We start from the raw sequence: 21,307 nt of genomic DNA on the forward strand, positions 1-21,307 counted from the left end.
TTTTGATTAAAGTGACACAAAAAGCCACCCAAAATTATCACATTCAAGCATGAATGTTTTACTAGCGAAATGTAATTTTGACTTACCACACTTTGGACCTTACTCACCATTCTAGATCTTTTCATCTTTTAATGGCCTTCATATGTGAAGTTATTGCTTATAAGACAATATTCCAAAACTGCCCTTTCTTTTTCCCACATGTCCTACAAAATTCATACAGAGGAAGCTGGATTCTCACTACAGATTCCTAATACAACGGTCACTTGTCACATCACATGAATTCTCCATCTATGGCATATTGGACAGTCAGATTTTGTTATCACAAACACATGGAAGACTAGTGCTTCTCATTAATCCAGTGTTCTATCTCCCCCCCCCCCCCCCCCACCTTGGTTTTCACACTGTATCTCCAAATCCCTTTCTCCCATGCTCCATGTACCCTCCATTAAAGGAATGGTACACAAAATTCATTTCACTACTACCCACCCAGAGACTTTGCATGGGCTTTCAGGTGGCAATTTAATATTTGGACATCTGTTCCAGTGTGGCACACTGTCTGGGGAATCTGTAACTTATTTGGGCAAGGTAAACAACGGAATGGCTCTTCAATCGCTCTACTTGGAGAAACCCCACTGAAAATCCTTTTTTCCTGCAATGTTGCGTTTGCATGAAGAAATTTGACTGAAAACTAGAACGTGTCTGAAGAATATTGCTGCAGCATATCAAAAATGAGCTGGAGGAAAGGGATTTTGTTTTCACAACCTCCACAGTAGCTAGAATACTTAGTCAGAAACAACTGCTAAAATGCTCCACTCATCACCCCACCCCCAATCTAAAACTGCTTCCAAGTACCACAAGTTAGTTTATTTTACTTTTCTTTTTATACTTACACATTTAGATTCCCATGTTCCAGCTAATTATAGTTTCGGTGTAATTTCAAGTTGTTGTCGAGCCAAATAGTTGATTTTTATCTATTTTATTGCCCTATTTTGTTCTTCAAAAGCAGTAAATATTCTAGGCCACTAGTAGTCTCTCAGTAGAAGACACTGGTGAAGTGGAGTGATTGACTGTTGAGACGGGTGGTGGTGTTAGTGAGAGAAAAAACAGGTTTTCCGTTATTCCATCAGACAGGTAAATTGGAAACTTCGCACAACATACTGTGATTAACCTTTGTGGTGACTGCAGGGGGAGTGGGGTTTGAGAATAAGTGCACTTTCCCAAATGGGTCATAGCAAAGTGCAAAAAAGATTCATACTGCACAACATTCACTGCTTCGATGGGTCATGTTTTTGAAAGATATCCGCTGCCTATTGAAATCTGAAAATTAAGATTTCCTGAAATGGACTCAGAACCCCAGTTCCCCTACAACCCCAAGACTGCCTACTTCTACTGCCATAAGATCACCCATCCTTGCCCCTACCCCGATTCCTGAGCTCCTAAAATCGATCCTGCAGGCTTTTGTCAACCACCCTCCACCTCACCACTGCCCTACCCAGGGCCCAAACAATCCAATGCTCCCCTTGCTGCCATCTTGCACTCTCCATAAATGGCCAATAGTGGGCAAGTGAAAACAAAAATAATCAGCAACATACGAAGTCAGATTTGGAGGAGTGCAGGGATCTCGGAGGGTTGCAGTGCTGCAGTAGGTTGTAGAAATGGGAAAGGGCAGAATGATGGAGGTGTTCGGAAAAGAGGTTGAGAGTTTTGAATTGGAGGTATCAATTGCTGAATTGAGAGCCAACAAAGGTCACTGAGCAGAATTGGACATTGTGTGATAGGATATATGCAGCTAGTGTTTAGATAAAATCTATTCATCACGTGAAGCACTCCCATCATCTTGGGGGAATATTTCCTCTGTTTGAGTTCATACCGAGATCAAACCAGCTCCTTTCATTTAACTTAATTAAATGTCCTCCAAAGACTTGATAATCAAGAAGAAATATCTCTGTATCTGTATCAGTTATCATTCACCTTAGCTTGCAGCCAAAAAAAAATACTTTACTTAAACTGAGCAACCAGCACAGTGGTACAATAAGCCAGGTTTTGAGACATAGTACAAAGATTTGAAAACAAAATCTAAAAGAGTGTAACACTGTTGGAGTATTAGTGCTGAGGGAGTGCTGCAGCAAGCTAGTCAGTAATCAGCTGTGTTTTACTGTCAGAGAGTCGGTACTGAGGGATTATTGCACCTTCACAAGGTCACTACTGAGGAACTACCACACTATCCCTAATCAGTACTGAGGGAGTGCCACACTGTCACAGGGTCAGTACTGAGGGAGTGCCACACTGTCACAGGGTCAGTAGTGAGGAAGTGCCACACTGTCACAGGGTCTGTACTGAGGGAGTCCCACACTGTCAAAGGATCTGTACTGAGAGAGTGCCGCACTGTCACAGGGTCAGTACTGAGGGAGTGTCACCCTGTCACAGGGACAGTACTGAGGGAGTGTCACCCTGTCACAGGGACAGTACTGAGGGAGTGTCACCCTGTCACAGGGACAGTACTGAGGGAGTGTCACCCTGTCACAGGGACAGTACTGAGGGAGTGTCGCACTGCTACAGGGTCAGTACTGAGGGAGTAAGAACAATGCAGTTTTTTAATTGGACTGGTCAATATTCATCCCTCAACACAAACATTAAAACAAATTATCTGGTCATTGAGACATTGCTGGTTGTGAGTACTCACTCCGTGCAAAAATACGTAAAATCGTCTTCACTTCAAAAGGGCTCTTTAGTTAACTATAAAACATAAGACATAGTAACAAAAGTAGTCCATTTGGCCCAGTGAGTCTGCTCTACCATTTAATTAAATCATGGCTCTTAATTAATCCTCAACTCCACTTTTTCGCCATATGTCCCTTGATTCTTTGACGAGTTAAAAATCTTTCTATCTTGTCTTTCAATATTCCTAATGGCGCAGTCTCGACAGGCATCTGCAGTAAAGAATTCCATAGATTCATTACCCTCTGAGAGATGAAATCTCTGTCTCAAATGGGCAACCTTTATTCTGAGGGTGGATTTGACTGGAATGGCTGAAGAAAGGAATTTACCAGAAAGATGAACATTCAGTAAGGAAAAAGGATAGTAGGAAGGGGATAATACAAGCTTATGCAATATGAATATAACATGATAATCTGGAGAACTGTGAAAATTTTAAAAAACAACAAAAGATAACCCAAAAAAAGTCAAAATCTCTTAGAGGCTAAACAAGCAATTGATATATAAATTACAGTGAAAATTATTTGACAAGGCGAATAGATAAAAGGAAAACCAGTAAATGTAATATATTTGGATTTCCAAAAGATATTCGCTTATTTTAATTTATTTTTATTTTGATTTTACTGTCCTGTGTATTTTATAGTAAGAATACAATAAATACAGTGAAAAGCTTTCATTTGTCGCTATGATATGGCGCTGTTTTGAATAATTTAAGACTAAGGAAAGAAAAGTTATAGTTTAAAGAGTGTCCATTGGTCATCGATAAGGTACTGCATTTAAAGCTACTTAATAAGAGTCCATGGTGTTAGGAGTTTTATATTAGCATAGGTAGAGCATTGGCTAAATAATAAAAGACAGATTTAGGAGGTCATTTCTGTTTTTACTTTTGTTACTATGCCTGCTCTTACTCCTTTGTTATTCCTCTTTTTCAGTTTAGCACAGTTGTTTCTGATCCAGTTTTCACAATGTCAAACTGAATGCTAAATTCTATTATGTTATGCTCACAATATGTTATAGTTTCCTACAGGATCTTTTACTCCAAGATCATGGAATTCCTGCAGTGTGGAAAGATGGCATTTGACCCATCACTGACCCTCTGAATAGCATCCCACCCAGACCTAGACCCATAATCTATCTCTGTCATCCCACAATTGCAATGGCTAACCTATCTTGTGTTCACATCCCTGGACAATTTAGCACGGTCAATCCATCTAACAAGCACACCTTTGGACAGTGGAAGGAAACCGGAGCACCCGGTGGAAACCCAGGCAGCCAAGGGGAGAATTTGCAAACTCCACATAGACAGTCACCTAAGGCTGGAAATCGAACCCAAGTCCCTGGTGCTGCAAGGTAGCAGTGTTAACCACTGAGCAATCATACCAGCTCGTTTGTTTTATTCTCATTTATTAAACCTGCCTCATTACAGTTTCACAGATTCCGAATTGCATGAGCTCTGGTTTGGAACCACAGTATATTGCTCTAAGAAGCTGTTCCAATAACACATTATAAAATCCTCCTTATGGCTACCTCTGCCAATTTGATTTTCACAGCCTAAGTCAAGGTTAACATCATCCATGATTAATGTACTGCCTTTTTTATATACCATAGACACACAGAAACGTAGAAAAGATTGGAGATAGGAGCAAAACACTTTTCACTGTATCTTCCTAGATATATGTGACAATAAAATCATTCGTCATTCATTCATTCAGCTGGAGTAGGCCATTTGACTCCTCAAACCTGCCCCACCATTCAATGTGATCATGGCTGACCATTGACCTCAAACCATAACCTTGCCATCCACCCATACTCCTTGATCCCTTTAGCCACAAGAGCTAATACAGCTTCTTCTTGAAAACACACAATATTTTGACCTCAACCACCTTTTGTGGTAGTGAATTCCACAGGGTCACCACTCTCTGCGTGAATATATTTCTCCTCATTTCAGTCCTAAAAGGTTACCTTCATCCCTAAATTATGACTCCTGTTCTGGACTCCATCCCATCAGTCACATCCTTGCTGTACTAACCTGTTTAGTCCTGTTAGAATTTTACAGATTCATTCTTTTGAACTCCTGTCCAATCCATAACTGACTCAATTACTCCTCATACATCAGTCCTACCATCCCAGAAATCAATTTTGTTGCACTCCCTCTGTAGCAAGAACATCCTTCTTCAGATAACAAGACCAAAACTGCACACAATATTCCAGGTATGACCTCACCAGTGTCCTGTATAATGGCAGTAAGAACATCCTTGTTCCTGTACTCAAATCTCACTACGAATGCCAACATATAGTTTGCTTTCTATAATGCCTGCTGCATCCTCTTGCTTACTTTCAGTGATTGGAGCATAAGCACATGCAAATCTCATTGAACATTCCCATCTCTCAATTTGTAGCCATTGAAATAACAATCTGCCTTCCTATCAAAGTGGATAACCTTACAGCAACCCACATTATACTGCATCTGCCCACTCATTCAACCTGTCCAAATTACAATGCAAAAATAGCAATTGACCTAGTCATCATTATGGAGACCAGTTTTTGCATTCCAGATTTATTAACTAGAATTCAAATTCCATGAGCTGCCGTGGTGGGATTTAAACCTGAATCCCCAGAGCATTTGTCAGGGACCTCTGGTTTTCTAGTGCAGTGATGTTACTACTACACTACTATTTTATTCCCTGATTAGCTTCTGACTTATTCTCCACCCTACAGTATAGCCATACTGTTAGGAACCTGTAGACCACTTCCATCAGTATCTTATTCCCCTTATTATTTCTTATCTCCATCCATACGAGTTCGACATCTTTCAATTCAAGATCACTGTAAAGCACTTTGGTATATCCTGTGATCATGGCAGAGATGCTATAGAAATACAAGCCTTTCCTTAACTGATAAATGCTCCTTGAAAACAATTTAAGATTTAATTATTCATCAGAGTTGAGAGTGAGTCATCTTCTGCTCCTCACCTGTCTAGTGCTGTACTGGTGGGCATGCTTCTTGCAAATCCTCGAATTCCTGTCTTCTGGAAGTACGGAATGCAACAGATATTTGCTGCAATCACGGCAACGGAGTCTGAAGGATTGACGAAGAACCCATTTCGGCCAAGAATCATGTTACGGTCCTGTTAAGAAGAGAATGATCTCCTTTAATTTCTGTGATTTATCCTGGTCTTTAGTTCTGTCATTTGGTTTCTCAAGCCTGCACCATACTCTTCCATGGAAACAATTTTATTGAATCCTACCCCACCCCCAGCTCACCAATGTTCATTGTTTTACTTGCATTCTGGGAAAAGGAGACAATTAACTAACTTAAAGAGGAAGACATGAGATGAAAGGTTTCATTTTTAGATCTATTTTGAGATAAATACTGTACTGCAGATACCTTATGAATCAATCCCTTTAGCAGTATGATTGCTAGTATTTTGAAGTTTCAGTTAAGAAAGCTAATTGCAAACTAAGAATTATGATTGTTTAAGTGATTGTTTTGCTGTTTCTTTGAAAATGTGGAAATACTATATCATACAATGAACCCCCTCCGCCTCTCCCATGTCTTTACATTCTTAGCTTTGGCACCACAGAAATTATTTTTGGAAGAATAACATTGGTTTTAAAGGTTCTCTCAGGTTCAGAAGAAAAATCATGAATGGCAGCCAAATTCTCATGATTTAGACTTTAAAACCGTCACAACTGCTCCTGTAAACTGTTGGTAACAAGCACTCTGTAAGCCCATTTTGGAATCAATATATTTCTCACACATAGTTGCATTAGGACCTCCAAGGCTATGAATGCTTAGTAGAGGTTTCTTCAGATAAGCATTGCCCTCTACTTGAAAAAGATATGATAGAAATGTCAGGATCAGAAAAGGTTAACGTACAGGAAAGTAGTTAGAAGCTATAATCATCCAGGACTTACTGATATGGGGAAATGTAGCAAATTTATTATTTTGTATTGCTACACAAAGACTGGTTATACTGATTATGTTAAGCACATCAAACAGTAGCTGTTACTTTGTAGATTAATTCGCCATCTGTGAAATTAAACTGCTTTCTTATCCATGTGTGTATTTTAATTGATGTATTTGGCTTGATCAGTTTTCAAAAGATTGAAACAACACACACCTAAGACATATGTACAAGACACAGACAAATCATGAGAGGCTCTTACAGCTATGCCCCTGTTTATTGCTGTGGATCAATTAGACATGAAGGGCTTTTGCCCGAAACACCGATTTTCCTGCTCCTCGGATGCTGCCTGACCTGCTGTGCTTTTCCAGCATCATTCTAATCTAGATTCTGATCTCCAGCATCTGCAGTCCTCACTTTTGCTTATTGGGCAATTCAAGCAGGGCCCTCAAACACAAAAAAAAATTAAGAGTGCTGATGGCAGCTTCCCTATGAGTCAGAATTAACTCAGAAAAGCTTTAATTAATGAAATGATCTATCTGCAAGAACAAGTATAAATTGAAGTAATATTATACCCCGTCTCCATCAAAAGCTGCTCCAAACCCATATTCTCCTCCTTTCATAGCCTCGAGTAGAGAAGTAGCATATGTGAGATTTGGGTCTGGGTGCTGTCCACCAAAATCCTCCAGTGGCACACAATTAACAGCAGAGTTTGCAGGAGCTCCGAGCTCATCACAGAGTATCCGCCTGACATAAGGGCCCATAACTGGAAAAATAAGAAAAACCATAAATGATCATTGTCCAGCAAATGCTTTGATTAACATAAGAAATAGGAATTACAGAATGCCCCATTGCCAGTCGAGGGTGCTTAGCAGTTCAGTAAGATCATGGCTGACCTTCTACATCAGTTCTAACTTCCCCTCTGATCCCCATTCTCATTGATTCCCTTACAGCACAAAACCTACTGCTTTCAACCCAGAATGTACTCATCCACCACCCTCTGGGATAGAGAATCCAAACATTCATTACCCATGGCATGAAGAAACTTCTCCTCATCTCAGTACTAAATGACCAATCCTGTATCCCATGATGATGCCCCTAGTTCTGGTCTCCATTCAGGGGAAACAGCCTCCAGCTATTCAGCGAGTCAAGACATCTCAGAATTTGTGTTTTTCATAGATAAGTATGTCTTCTGATTAACAATCTGAATTGTCAAGCTAATGACATTCTTTACAAAAATGTCAGTACCTAACAAAGCTTTACTTAATCTATTATTTGGATACCAATAATTAAAACATTCTCCTATGAAATCTTCCTAATTATTCTCCCTAATCCAGTGGAAAGACTTTTACTGGCCTTGATTATCCTTGACACAACTCACAGCAGAGTTATAATTGAACAAATAAAGAGAAAGTTTGATCACGGAATGCTCCTCCAACATCATGAAAATACCAGAAGATACCAGGAATCGCACGCTCCTTCCTGAAGCTGGCACTGCCGACATCCATAGGGTTGGAGTTAGAAGCAATCCATCATTTGTGCATCCACAGTTCCCAGAAACAGCGAACATTTAAATGGATAGCCAGCATACTATGTTTGAGAGTTCAGGTAAAAAGGACTACAGGAGGTTAGTAGAGGTAAGAAACCATTTGAGATTGTGAAAAATAGATCTGCTTGTACATAAGAAGAGCATAAACTCATTGCTTTACTCTTTCATGGGATTTGGGCATTGCTGGCTAGGCCAGCATTTGTTTCCTATTCCATATTGTCCTGAAGGCAGTGGTGAGCTGCATTTGTGATCTACAGTCATTGAAATGTAGGGACACCCACAATGCAGTTTGGGAGGAAGTTCGAGAACATTGAACTAGCAGTAAAGAGGGAGTGGTGATACAGCTCCAAGTCAGGATGATATGTGACTTGGAAGAGAAATTGAAATTGGTGGCACTTCCTTGCATCTGCTGACTTTGTCCTTCTTCGTGGATAGAGGTTGGGAGCTTGGAATGTACTATCATAAGAGCCTTGGTGAGATACTACGGTGCATCTTGTAGATAGTGCACACTATTGCCATTCTGTATTGTTAGTGGAAGGAATGAAAATTTAAGGTTTTACGATGGGTCTCAATTAAACAGACTGCTTTGTCCTGGATGGTGTCGATATTCTTGAGTGTTGGTGGAGTTGTTACATCACACTTCTGAATTGTGCCTTTGCAGATAGTGAGAAAGGAGGTGAGCCACCCACTGCAGAATTTCAAGCCTCTTGTAGCTAAGATAGTTATATTGCTGGTCCAGTTCAGTTTGTGGTTAACAATCACCTCCAGGATGGTGTTAATGGAGGATTCAATTATGGTAATATCATTGAATGTCAGGAGGAGATGGTTAGATTCTCTCTCGTTGGAGATGGTAATTGCCAGGCCCAAGTGTGACATTAATGTTATTTGCCACCTATCAGCTTGAGCCTGAATGTTGTGAGGTCTTGCTGCATACGATTACACTGCTTCAGTATCTGAGGGGTCATGAATGATGCTGAACATTGTACAGTTATCAATCAACAACCCCACTTCTGCCCTAATGGAGGAGGGAAGGTCATTGATGAAACAACTTAAGGTGGTTGGGCCTAGGACATTAAGGAGGATGAGAAGAATGTCACAAACACTTTATCCATCTAACACTAATGATAATGGGCTGAATGAATTAATTACATTGTGTCAGTAACAAGAGCCATTTAACCAAAATCTCTTCTTAAAAATAACATCTTTCAGACTGATGTTCATTTGATATCATCAGATGCTGAACTATTACTTTAAAGAATCATTGAATTATACAACATAGAAGGAGGCTATTCAGCCAATTAAGTCTGTGCTGGCTCTTTTGAAGAACAATCCAGTTCACCCCCATCCCTGCCCTTTCTCACAGCCCTGTAGTTATTTCTCCTTCAAATATTCATCAATTTCCATTTTGAAAGCTACAATCGAATCTGCTTCCACCACTGTTCAGGAAAATGCTTTTGAGATTCAAATCACTCGCGTAAATACGTTTTGCCTCATGCTATCTCTTTTTTGTTTTGTGAATCATCTAAAATCTGTCCCCTCCAGCTAGAGGAACAGTTTGCTCTATTTAAACATTTTGACCACCTCTATCAAATCTTCTTTCTTTTCTTTGGTCTAAGGAGAAAAAAGCCTCCTTTCCACTCTGCCATATTAACTGCAGTCACTCACCACTGATACCTTTCTAGTAAATCTACTCAGCACATTCTCTGAGTCTTTAAGATCACAGCACCAGAAGTGGGATCCTCAGATGTTCCAGTTGAGATTGGAACATGTCAAGATAGATGCCTGCCACAGGGTGCCAAATGGGTGATATTAGATTGACTGCCTGACATTCACTTCCATTGTAATCAGGGGAAATGCCAGAGTTCAATTCCATTTTGTCATCTTCAGAGGCTATTGAATAACATTCTTTTTTATTATAGATTATTTATATTAGCTTCCACATATGCCACTGAAAGGTGCAACAACAAAGGAAAAAACAAAACATAAAACAACTGTTAATCCTTAAGAAGTATACTTGCCTCCATGCATAGCATCAATCCTTATTTTCAGTTGGTTGGGTCCAGTTAGTAATCCCTTTATGGCAGTGAAGTCAAAGATGGTTCTCAGCATGTTGAGGTAAACCTCTACTGTGTCCACAATTTCAACTAAAGTGGTGGGAAACAATGAAGTGCTGATTAAAATTAGCACCATGGGAGTAGCCTCCTCTTGCAGCTCATTAATAGGTATTTGACATTCCTAAACTGTGACTGTGATGTAGGGATGGCAATATTTCCTCGACAACCTATAAAAATTGCACCATCAGAAAATTCTTCAAAGTCTTCATGCTAAACATTCATGGAAATAACTATACAGGATCTTAGTAAGACCACAACTGGAGAATTGCTGTTTTGATCCAAATGCAGCAGAGGTTCAGGAGCCTGATACTGGGAAATGACACCACTGTCTCATGAAGAGAGATTGGTTTGACTGGAGCTGTAGTCACTAGAGTTTAGAAGGATGAGAGGGGGTCTGATTGAAATGTATACAATCCCAAACAGGCTGAATAGTCTTGATGCTTTCCCTGGTGGGGAGTCCACAACCAGGACGTCAAAGTCTCAGGATATGGGGTAGGCCTTTTAGGACTGAGGAAAAATGTCTTCACCCAAAAGGCTCATGGAAATCTGTGGAATTCTCTATCACAGAAGGTTGTAGAGCCTAAGTCACTGAAAATATTCAAGAAATAATGTTTCAGTTTTTAAAAGCATCAAGGGGGTATGGGGAGAAAGTGGGAATATAGAGAATCAGCCCTGATCATATTGAGGGTGAAACAAGCAGGAGGGACCAATTGGCCTACTCCCTCCCAGTTTCTACATTTCTAGAATGATCTCACTCACTGCTGACCAGCAGATGAGATCTCAGGGCAGATGCAAGGTATGAAAGAATAGGACTTGTAGCACTGTGTCAATCCTACCTTTGGCCAGAAAGAAGCAGAGCAAGGGAAAAAAGCTTTGAAAGATTGGGTTATGCAGCAGAGTTTGCAGCAGTAGATTTCAGTAGCAGTTTGTAATAATTACAAAATTATGTTATCATCTTACTGTGAGCTCCTCCTTACTGTGTTGAAACCATTCACTCCTCATCCATCCAATTTAGCAAACATAGTGTCAGTAAGTAATGTGTTGAAGTAACAATAATATAATAATTACATGGAAGACTATAAAAGATCAACATTTACTGTGCTTTCACTTTTTCAAAGGAGTGAACAACATTTTCTGGGCAGATAATCTCATTGAAATTTTTTTTAAAAATAGGGTTCACTTTTTTTTGATAGGTGCAGATAATTGCATTTTGGGATTTGCAATCATTCTTTAAATTTCTCTTAGCTCCACTCTCCTGACCTTTGTCAGCATAGCTGAGAAGGTCAGTGACTTCTGATACTCTTTCTCTAAACTAGCCACCCTCCGATGTACAAAAGCGATTGGCTATGCCTCTTTTTTGAGTTTAATTCTCCTCTAGTTCTGGCCTCTTGAACATTTTAAACATAACAGAACTGGAAGCTGTCCCTTCAGGTGTGAGGGTACAAAGCTTTGGAATTTCTGCTGTAAACCTCTCCAGATCTCTAGTTTCCCTCTTCCTTTAAGACACCAATTAAAGATTACCTCTCTGACCAACCTTTTGCATATCCATCCAATATATGATGTAGTTCAGGGTTAAAATTTCCTTCATAGTACACACACACAAAACACACATGGCAAAGCTACTCATGTTTCATTTCAGCTCTTTACAGGCTTCCGAATTCAACCTTGTGTCCAACAATTCCTCATCGTAAAATCTGACTCCACTTTCCAGACAGCAGTTACTGGTAATGGCATTGCTGTTGTAAGATTCAACTCCTTTCAACCCATCTTTTGTTTCTATACTTGCCCTGTTGTCATCTGGTTTTGCACCACACACCCCTTTTTTGTCATTTGCTTTCTCCTGCCTTCCACCCTGTAACAGACCCTTCCCCTTTTCCCTGCTTCAGTATTTGCTTAAAACCTGTTACACTCTAAGTTGGTGTTGTGTGATTTTTACTTTGTCCACCCCAGTCCAATATCGGCACCTCCAAGTCACCTCTAACTTTGCCAGTTCTAATGAAAGATCATCAACATGAAATACTAATTCTGTTTCTGTCTCCACAAACAGTGCCAACTGGATGAATGTATTCAGCATTTTCTGTCTTTATTAATGGATGTTATGATTACGTAATGGAACACTTTTCCATTTCGGATTTTCAGTATCAGAATCAAGCATTTGACTAAAGCGTAATAAAGCCAAATGCGGCTTTGCCTTAATCCTGCCTTCATAAAGTATTTCACACTCCTGTGTCACTGTGACTTTTTCCACATCAGTCATCTGAACTAAATTAGCAATTTGTTATTAAATATTGAGTAACTTTATGTTTTGAATGTAGTGCCAACTCCAGCCTCAATTAAAACTGAAATTAATTTAATGCAAGACATCACCTACAGGAAGATTACACCATACTAGCATATTAAAAACTGATATTGTTGTTCAGTGATGGACAAATGATGTATATCCATTTGTGGATGAATTATTGATCTTTCATGCTTGTTACATCAATTGTATCTGCCAAACTGATGCCAAAAACTGAAATTCTGAGATGAGATGGAGGGAATAGGACAAGACTTGCATAGAATATAAACACTAATATGGAATTCGTAGCCTGTTCCTGTGCTTTATATTCTATAGAAGATTGTGCAAAGAAAGATATATTCAAAAGGACAGTTGATAACATTAAAGCTATTTTCGATCAATTCCAGATACCCGACTTTTGCCTAAATTGCTAATTTGTGTCAGGCTTTATTCAATAGATGATGGCTGAAACATTTATTTCAAAAACAGCTGAAGTCAACACCTGTGCAACCTCAATCATACTGTCCCAAGTTTCCAGGTCACAGGTCACTCAAAGTTTCTAGTCAGTTATTTGCACAATTATTTATTTCTTTAGTAAAGTTGCTGTTGTCGGTTTTACAAGTAGGACACCCTTTTCAACTGCTTTCATACTTAAAACACACTTGAAGTTTACTAACATCCCCACCACAGGACTCTCCTATCTACCTCTAGGCCAGAAGGTCTGGGTCCAAGGTCCACCTACTCCAGGTATGCGTTGTATTCCTGAAACAACCTTCCCAACACTATTGTGGGTGTATCATACTACGTGGTTCAAGAATGCAGCCCACCACCAACTAATCCAGGGAATTAAAGATGTGCAGTCATGCTAACCCATACAGTGAAGCTGATATTCTGTGAATGAATTTTTAAAATTATCTGACAGTGATGATGAGGCAATGTAGACAATAGCTATTGTCATATACTACACTACATAATGAAGGTCATGGTGTTGCAGTTCCATTCCAGCAACTTGAACACCAAATCGAGACAAACATGCCAAGTGTGATAGGGTTAGGGTTATCCCAGTCCCGAGGGAATGTTGCACTGTCAGAGATCTGCCTTTCATTTGAGTTGTTCAGATGGCACTCTGTCTTCCATCTCATGTGGACATAAAAGTTCCTATAGACTTTTCAAACATGTGCAATTGAATAAAACCTGACAGCATGCTGCTCAAGGAAATATTAGGAAAGGCAACCAATCACTTAATGAAAGAGTTAGGCATTTGGATGAATAGTGGAGGCAGAAAGAGACAACAGGGGAATTCTAGATCTTGCATGTTCATGGCAGCTGAAAGCATGGCTAGTAATGGTGGGATGGCAGAAATTATGCAGATGAGAGGCTAGAATCAGAGGAGGACAGAGCTCACAGAATGATTCAAACCACATTCCCTCTAATGACATTGTCTGCTGCACAGGCATTTGAAGTCCACCCATAGCAGCAGCTTTTGCAGGTGGAGTTCAATCTGTTGGCATTCCAATCTACTTCCATGGAACATCTGAATCTTGGTTCCAGAGTTTGGGAAGGTTTCTAGTGTCTGGATGTCAGACTGAGATAGGTCAGTTTTGTTGATTCATATTGACAAACATCAACAGTGGCTATTTGCTCTTTTCCAATATCATTGTAAACTTGCAGCAATACTTTCACTGGACATGCTAGATTAGATTCCCTACAGTGCGGAAACAGACCCTTCAGCCCAACCAGTCCATACCGATCCATTTCCCTCGGACTAATGCACCTAGCACTTGGCAATTTAGCATGGCCAATTCACCTAACCTGCACAGGTTTGGATTGTGGGAGGAAACTGGAGTGTCAGGAGGAAACCCAACGTCGACACGGGGAGAATGTGCAAACTCCACAAAGACAGTCGCCCAAGGCTGGAATTGAGCCTGGGACCCTGGTGCTGTGAGGCAGCAGTGCTAACCACTGAGCCACCGTGCTGCTAGTGCAAGTCCTCAGGCCCAAATTCATGATAGAAAAATATTTAACAAATATAAGAAATAAAGACATGGGGAATAAAAGAGAAGGAATGGAAATTGTAGAAAATAAGAGAAAAATGAAAAAGACAGAGCAGATAGAATATATTTTACATTTAGAAAATATCCTACAGGCACAAATCTTGAGATCTACAAGATTGTGTCTCAGAAATGACTTTCAGTTCAAGTTGGGTAGCTGTCAACAGTTTATAATTTCTCAAATCCTTAAATGTTTTCTGAAGTTGTTCCTGTATAACATAATGGTCCTGAGAGAGTTAATGTTGATGTTGCATTAGCTCCACCTAATCTGATGATACTACACACCCAGTTGAATTTTCCCATTTGCAGTGAATAAACGTCTGTCTGCCATGGTGGAGGCAAATTTTCACCTGCAATCTTCCACATTTCACCTCATTAATTATGCAACTGAGCTACTGGTTGCATTTCTCTGGGAGTTGTTTGCCAAGCACACAGCAGAGTTTCTAACCACCAGAATACCTTCCTGCTTCCAAGCCTTTGGTGCCATCTGTAAAGCCCAGCTGCATGTCACTTCTGATGTTGCAGGCCAAGAACTCTCTCTGAAACTGTGCAGCTTGATCCTGAAATGTCTCAAAGGAAGGGCAAGCCAGCTACCCACTTCCAGGACAGAGATCTAGAGGTGCTGGTGAATGGAACAGCAGCCCTTTTCTATGTTGGCCACAAAACAAGACTTTGTCAGCTTTGATAGAAATTGCACTGCAACTTAGTGTTGTGTCCCAAGTTAAAAGGGATACTCTGCATTACTGCAAGAAAGGTCAGAGATCTGCACCCTTTAAAGCTAAATGACACAAGCATCTATCCCCTACTTCACCAAGGCAGATGGACTGAACCCTCTGTATCAAGTGCACCTTCAAGTTTGAACGGGTCAAAACAATGGTTAGGGGCAGCATGGTGGCTCAGTGGTTAGCACTGTTGCCTCACAGCGCCAAGGACCGGGTTCGATTCTCATCTTGGGCAACTGCCTGTATGGAGCTTGCACATTCTCTCTGTGTCTGTGTGGGTTTACTCTCACAATCCAAAGATGTGCAGGCCAGGTGAATTGGCCATGCTAAATTAGTCAGGGGTAAATATAGGATAGAGGACTGGGTCTGGCTGGATTACTCTTCAGAGGGTCAGCATGGGCTGAAGGGCCTATTTCTATAGTGTAGGGAATCTAATTTCATCTAACTATTCTAAACCCATTTTCCAGCTGTCGGCCCAGAATATGTCAGCATCATAAGTACACATCTAAATACTTTTTAAATGTTCTCAGGGTTTCTGCCTCTGCCACTTTTACAGGCAGAGAGTTCCAGATTCCCACCATCATCTGGAAGAAAAACACTTTTCCTCCCAATTCCTCTAAAACCCCTGCCCCTGAAATCTTTGCTCCCTGGTCATTGATGCCCGGAAGAAGGAGAAACGTTCCTTATGATCATGTCCTTTTAAGGACTCTTGCCCACAACCTCCTCCCATACTACTAGTTCTACCTGACTTCTGTTCAACTGCTCACTCATCCCTCATCATCTCTCCTATTCATGCATGACCACTAACTGCTATGCATTCATTTGCATTATACTCAATCTCTCCTTTAGCCTCACTGGAGGAAGAACTGGACCACCCTTCTAGGCTGATGTCTCCACAGCACTGATGTACCTGTAACTCCCAGACTGTTTGCATTTGACCTGTTGGACTGATTCCACCAATCCTGCCACAGTCTAATTCGACAAGAGTTTTTCCTGACTGTGACAGTATCCCCTGACTGACCGCATCTCCCCTTCATCCAGTTTAGGACTGTTCCCCTTTGCCATTCACAGATTGCCATTCGCTACAGTGTTGAGTGTGATGTTGGAGGAAAATACAACCAAGCTATTGGGTGCATTTCTCTGGTGTTGAGGTAACAAATGGACATATTCATCCACTGTCAGATTGAAGGGTTTGTTTGTCAGTGCTCCCCAGTATCATGAGCAGACTGTCTTTCCCTCTAGGCTACAAAGTAATTTAAACCGCAAGGCAGCCTGCGACTAAGCAGCCAGGCAGAGGCTGGCAGACTGTAAGTTCGTACTGAAGTCAGAGAGCACTAGGGAAGTAAGCTATGTGCTGCATGTGGCGATGTCAGCACACAGGCAGAGTGTGTAGATGCATGGCTCTCCCTGTGCATGGTGACCTTACAGGATCCTGCACCTCAGCTCCAATGTAAAGTGCTGAAGGCCTGAAGAGTTGGCTGAGCTGGTCCAAAGGCAGATGTTAAGATACAGGATCAAATTACTGCAGAGGCTGGAATCTGTACTGAAAACAACAAATGCTAGAGATCACAGCAGGTCAGACAGCATCCATGGAGAGAGAGCAAGCTAACGTTTCAAATTTAGATCAGAGCACCATCGAGGCACATAGTGACCATGGGCCATGGTAGCACATTGTGCAGGAGACGTAATGGCATGATGGGCAAGGACTGGTTTTCAGCGAACTGCAACCCGCCAGGTATTGACTCTGTTTCACTTGTCGGGAAGTTGCACTGTACAGTTTCTGAGTGGAGGAGAGCAGAATCAGAAGTGGGATGTTAAAAATTCTAAGTTTTGACTTTAATGTGATTCAAATATATGGAAATAAGGAAAGCAGAATCAGAAGTGGGATGTTAAAAATTCTAAGTTTTGACTTTAATGTGATTCAAATATATGGAAATAAGGAAGTTGCCACTCATGGGTGAGGTGCTGAAATCACAATCTAAGACTTGAGGGTAAATTGGGAAAAGTTTTCTCAACAGCGAGAATCTGATCTTTTCATTACCGCCCCCAGTTTGTCAGCACATTTGCCCATCTCCTGGTCATACCAGTGAGGGCAAATTGTGTGGCTGGAGGCAGTTAGCTCTACATTAGTCTTTGCAATGAGCAGGTATATTTTGTACAGTTCCTGAGAATTTTAATAATTATACCTGACTTGTAGCTGTACATATTGCTCTCATGCAATCTTAGAACGGGGCATCTACCATTGATGATTAGACAGACCCTAGACAAAGTATAGACAAAAGAAGATTGATAGCAGTGAACTATCTCAAACAATTCTTACTCTGAACCATATACTGGCAAAGGTAACATATGCTGCATGTTGCCATTAGTGGCAGTCAGGATAATACAACAAATAAAGTTTCAAATGGACTGGGCAGCTAGTTTGGCACAAGAGGAAAGGCAAGTCTTTAAGATCAGCCTGTCACAGGTTTCAGTATCTTTGCTTCACAGGATGCAGTGCTGACCTCCAGTGAAAGAAGGTATTTCAGGAATTGTGTTATGACGCAGATTAATTCCCATGATTGCATTGGGTTGATCCTCCATGCCTCATGTTGAAGCACCATCATTGGTTGCAATCAGTAGCAGGATTTGATTGAAATCTGTCACTGATGGGGCACGTCAGCGGCCAATTCAATGCAGCTGTCTCATGTCACGTCCACTCAGCACTGCCTTGAGGAAGAATGAGCCAAGTGGGAGTCAGAGGTATGTGACCCTTCAACTTACAGGAGCCAGTCAAAAATTCTGCCAGTGTAACAGCTGGGTGAAAATTGCAGAAACTTATCTTTGCTCCACTCAACCTGACACGCACATACAAATGCAGGAATGTATTTTCATCCCCTTCAGAGAAGTAATGACCCCAGAATGACGCTGTTGGTCTCACTGTTCAATTAATGCCAATGATTAGTCTGCTGCCATTTTGAAAAGGTCCTACTCATAGATGCCTAAAGCACTGTCCTTTTTAGCAAGTGGCCCCTTTTATTAGGAAAATTAGGGGTCCTTTTCTGTAAATGGGATTCCTGGGATATTTTAATTTGAAAAAGATAACAGCTTTTGCTGTGATCATTTAGACTAGCTCCATGGGTGAGGAGTAAAGGCCTTTTCATAGAAACTACAGACCTTTTCCAACATGTTCCACCATTTAATTTTATCTATTCATACCTCTGTCTATCCATCTGTGTTCCTTACCCCTCATACTCCATTGCTAACTAAAAAGCTATCAATCTCGTTTTAAATGTTCAGTGGACCCTGGACTTAACTATTCTTGGGGACAATGGTTTCTTGACTGGATGGATGGCTTTAATTTTAAGGTTTTACCTCTTTGGACTCACCTACATCAAAGGAAATGCTGTTGCTGTCTCTATGCTATCATCATTTTTAATCATCTTAAATAATACATTTAAATCACTCCTCAATATTTTATCCTTGAGGAAATAAAAGTCTACAATTGCAGCTTGTCTGTATAATTTGACCTTTTTGTCTTTGCCAGTCATAGATTGTTTTAACTGACCATAGGAGAATAAGGGAGCTCAAACATAATCTTGTCCACAGACTCACTGGGACATGCCACCAACACATTTACAACACACCCAGTTATCCACCAACCACACTCCCACCAAAAAAAAAATTCTCCTTACCAGCGGAATCTCTTGTCTCAATTGTCAGTGGTTGACTTACCATAATATGCGATTTGGCAAGCTCTGCAAGTTCACTTAACAAAAGGAGCTAAGGGACTAGAATCTCAAGGTCACAGTTCAGTAGCGGAACGGGGAAATGGGGAGTCAATCAGTTACAGGTAATAAAGGAAGAACTGGCATTATTATAGCACCTTCTGTGACCTCTAGATCTCCCAAAGTGCTTCACATCCAATGAAGTCCTTTTTGAAGTATGGCCATTGTTATGATATAGGAAATGTTACAGACTATCTGTGCACAGCAAGATCCCACAAACTGCAAAACAACAATGACAAGATATTGTGCTTTTAGTGAGGTCTGAATGGGAAATTTTGGTTAGGACGTCGGAAGAGCACACCTGCTCTTTATCAAACTGCAAATACAGTGTCTGAAATCCAGCTATCCAAAATCCAGACATGTCAGCAAACTCGGCATTTTTGTAAGTGACCTCACACATGAATTTTGATTCTTAGTTAATGAGTAGCATATACTAGTCTGCTTTCCGGATGCAGCATAGTGATGTTAGCCAACAGTTGGGTTCCAAAACCCAGAACCCAATCTTGTGCAGCCGGTGACTCTTGTTGCAGGTGTGTTTGTCTGGGACACATGATGCATCTAGGGCCTCTCATGCGCCACAGAATGTATGTTCCATGTAGCTTCACTGCACTGTCATACCTTACCTTTAAGATTATCATAAGTAAAATACAGAAAACAGCTTCTGACCAACTGGGTCCTTCTCCTACACTGGAATACTGACCAGATACTGAAAGATGATAAAAGTAGAGAAAAGGAACACAGTATCCTTACATCACCAAACTCTCCACTCACCAAACTCATAACTGTGTGATCTTTTTTCAATGATCACTCATGACTCAGGGGGTGTGAATGTAAGAAACAGCTGGCAATAACAGATTTCAAAGTTCAATACTCCATGTCCACATCTTGACAACATCTTGAACAATGTTACTAACAAACTCTGAAGATTACAAAGGTAAGGTAAATCAATTAAATATATTGCTATCAAAGAAAATTGTGAAAGGAACGGTGGTAAAAAAAATTGCTTATAGCAATTTTTGTTTTGAATTTATGATTGAGCGCTGGTCAGATGAATCAACTCCAGGGGTACACAGGGTTGTGGATTTTAAAATGAAATAAGATCACAGTTGGCTCAAACTTCAGGAACTTCCTCCCCAGCGACACAGTGGGTGTACCTACACCACACACAATGCAGCAGAAAGCTGTTTAACATCACCCTCAAAGGCAGTTAAGAATTGACAATAAATGCAGGCTGAGCTAGCAATGCTCACATTCCATGAGTCCATCATAAAAGCATAAAACTTGCAGCTTGAAGGCAAAACTAATATATGTAGATTGACTGCTCCCTGTACCAACTACCCAATTTTCAACTCATGCTGAAAATTGAGCCACAATAAATCTTCAGCAGGAACATTTCCTAAAATGATCACCAATTCAAATGTTATGACAATTGCAATAAAATAGAAGGAAAATACAATGGATGCAGGAAATTTGTAAGTAAAATAGAAAAAGCTGAAATTATTTGTCAGAATGCTGATGTTCCATCAATAATTTGGGTAATGTTTCTAATCTACTGCGTTGTGGGCAACTATTATGAAACTCTCTGAAGTTTCAGCTTTTTACGGGCTTTCCCATAGGGTTCCTGATGCAAGATGATGCATCAATTTCTTGATCAGTTCCTGTGGAGTTATGTTTTGGGCATTCTTATGGTCCTGATGTCCACCTCCAACCTATGCTGTGGAAACAAATTTCTGGGCAATTATCTCGTCATCATTGTCTTGTTGACTGTGATGTCTTGCTTTGCACAATTTTCTACTTTACAGTAATGACCACACTGAAAATGTACATCATTGACTTTACAGCTATTTTCTTATGGCCTGTGGGGCATATTCTTAAGGTGAGAGGAGAAAGATTTTAAAAAGACACAGGGGGCATTTTTTTTTTGCACTGAGAGTGGTTTGTGTATGGAATGAACTTCCAGAGGATGTGGTGGATGCAAGTACAGTTACAATGTTTAAAAGACATTTAGATAAGTACATGACTAAGAAATGTTTGGAGGGATATGGACCAAGTGCAGGTGGGTGGGTCTAGTTTAGTTTGGGATTATGGTCGGCATGGACTGGTTACACCAAAGGATCTGTTTCTGTATTGTATGACTCTATGACAATGACTCTATAACTGGTGCTACAGAAAAGCAATATTTCCTTTCTGTTACTTGAATTAGA

The 21,307-nt window shown here is 40.5% G+C and overlaps 1 protein-coding gene across 1 annotated transcript in view; it reads right to left on the reverse strand.

Annotated features, from left to right (window-relative positions):
- Nucleotides 1-21,307, reverse strand: part of pgm5 (phosphoglucomutase 5) — a 175,745-nt gene that overhangs the window by 103,892 nt on the left and 50,546 nt on the right. Inside the window, exons 4-6 of the mRNA XM_072588634.1 lie at nt 10,190-10,315; nt 7,198-7,388; nt 5,688-5,842 (exon numbers count right to left, since the gene is read on the reverse strand). Of these exons, the coding sequence (XP_072444735.1) occupies nt 5,688-5,842; nt 7,198-7,388; nt 10,190-10,315 (472 nt within the window). The remainder of the gene's footprint in view (nt 1-5,687; nt 5,843-7,197; nt 7,389-10,189; nt 10,316-21,307) is intronic.

This window comes from Chiloscyllium punctatum, chromosome 2 (genome assembly GCF_047496795.1).
Source record: "Chiloscyllium punctatum isolate Juve2018m chromosome 2, sChiPun1.3, whole genome shotgun sequence".
In the NCBI taxonomy this organism is placed as follows: domain Eukaryota; kingdom Metazoa; phylum Chordata; class Chondrichthyes; order Orectolobiformes; family Hemiscylliidae; genus Chiloscyllium; species Chiloscyllium punctatum.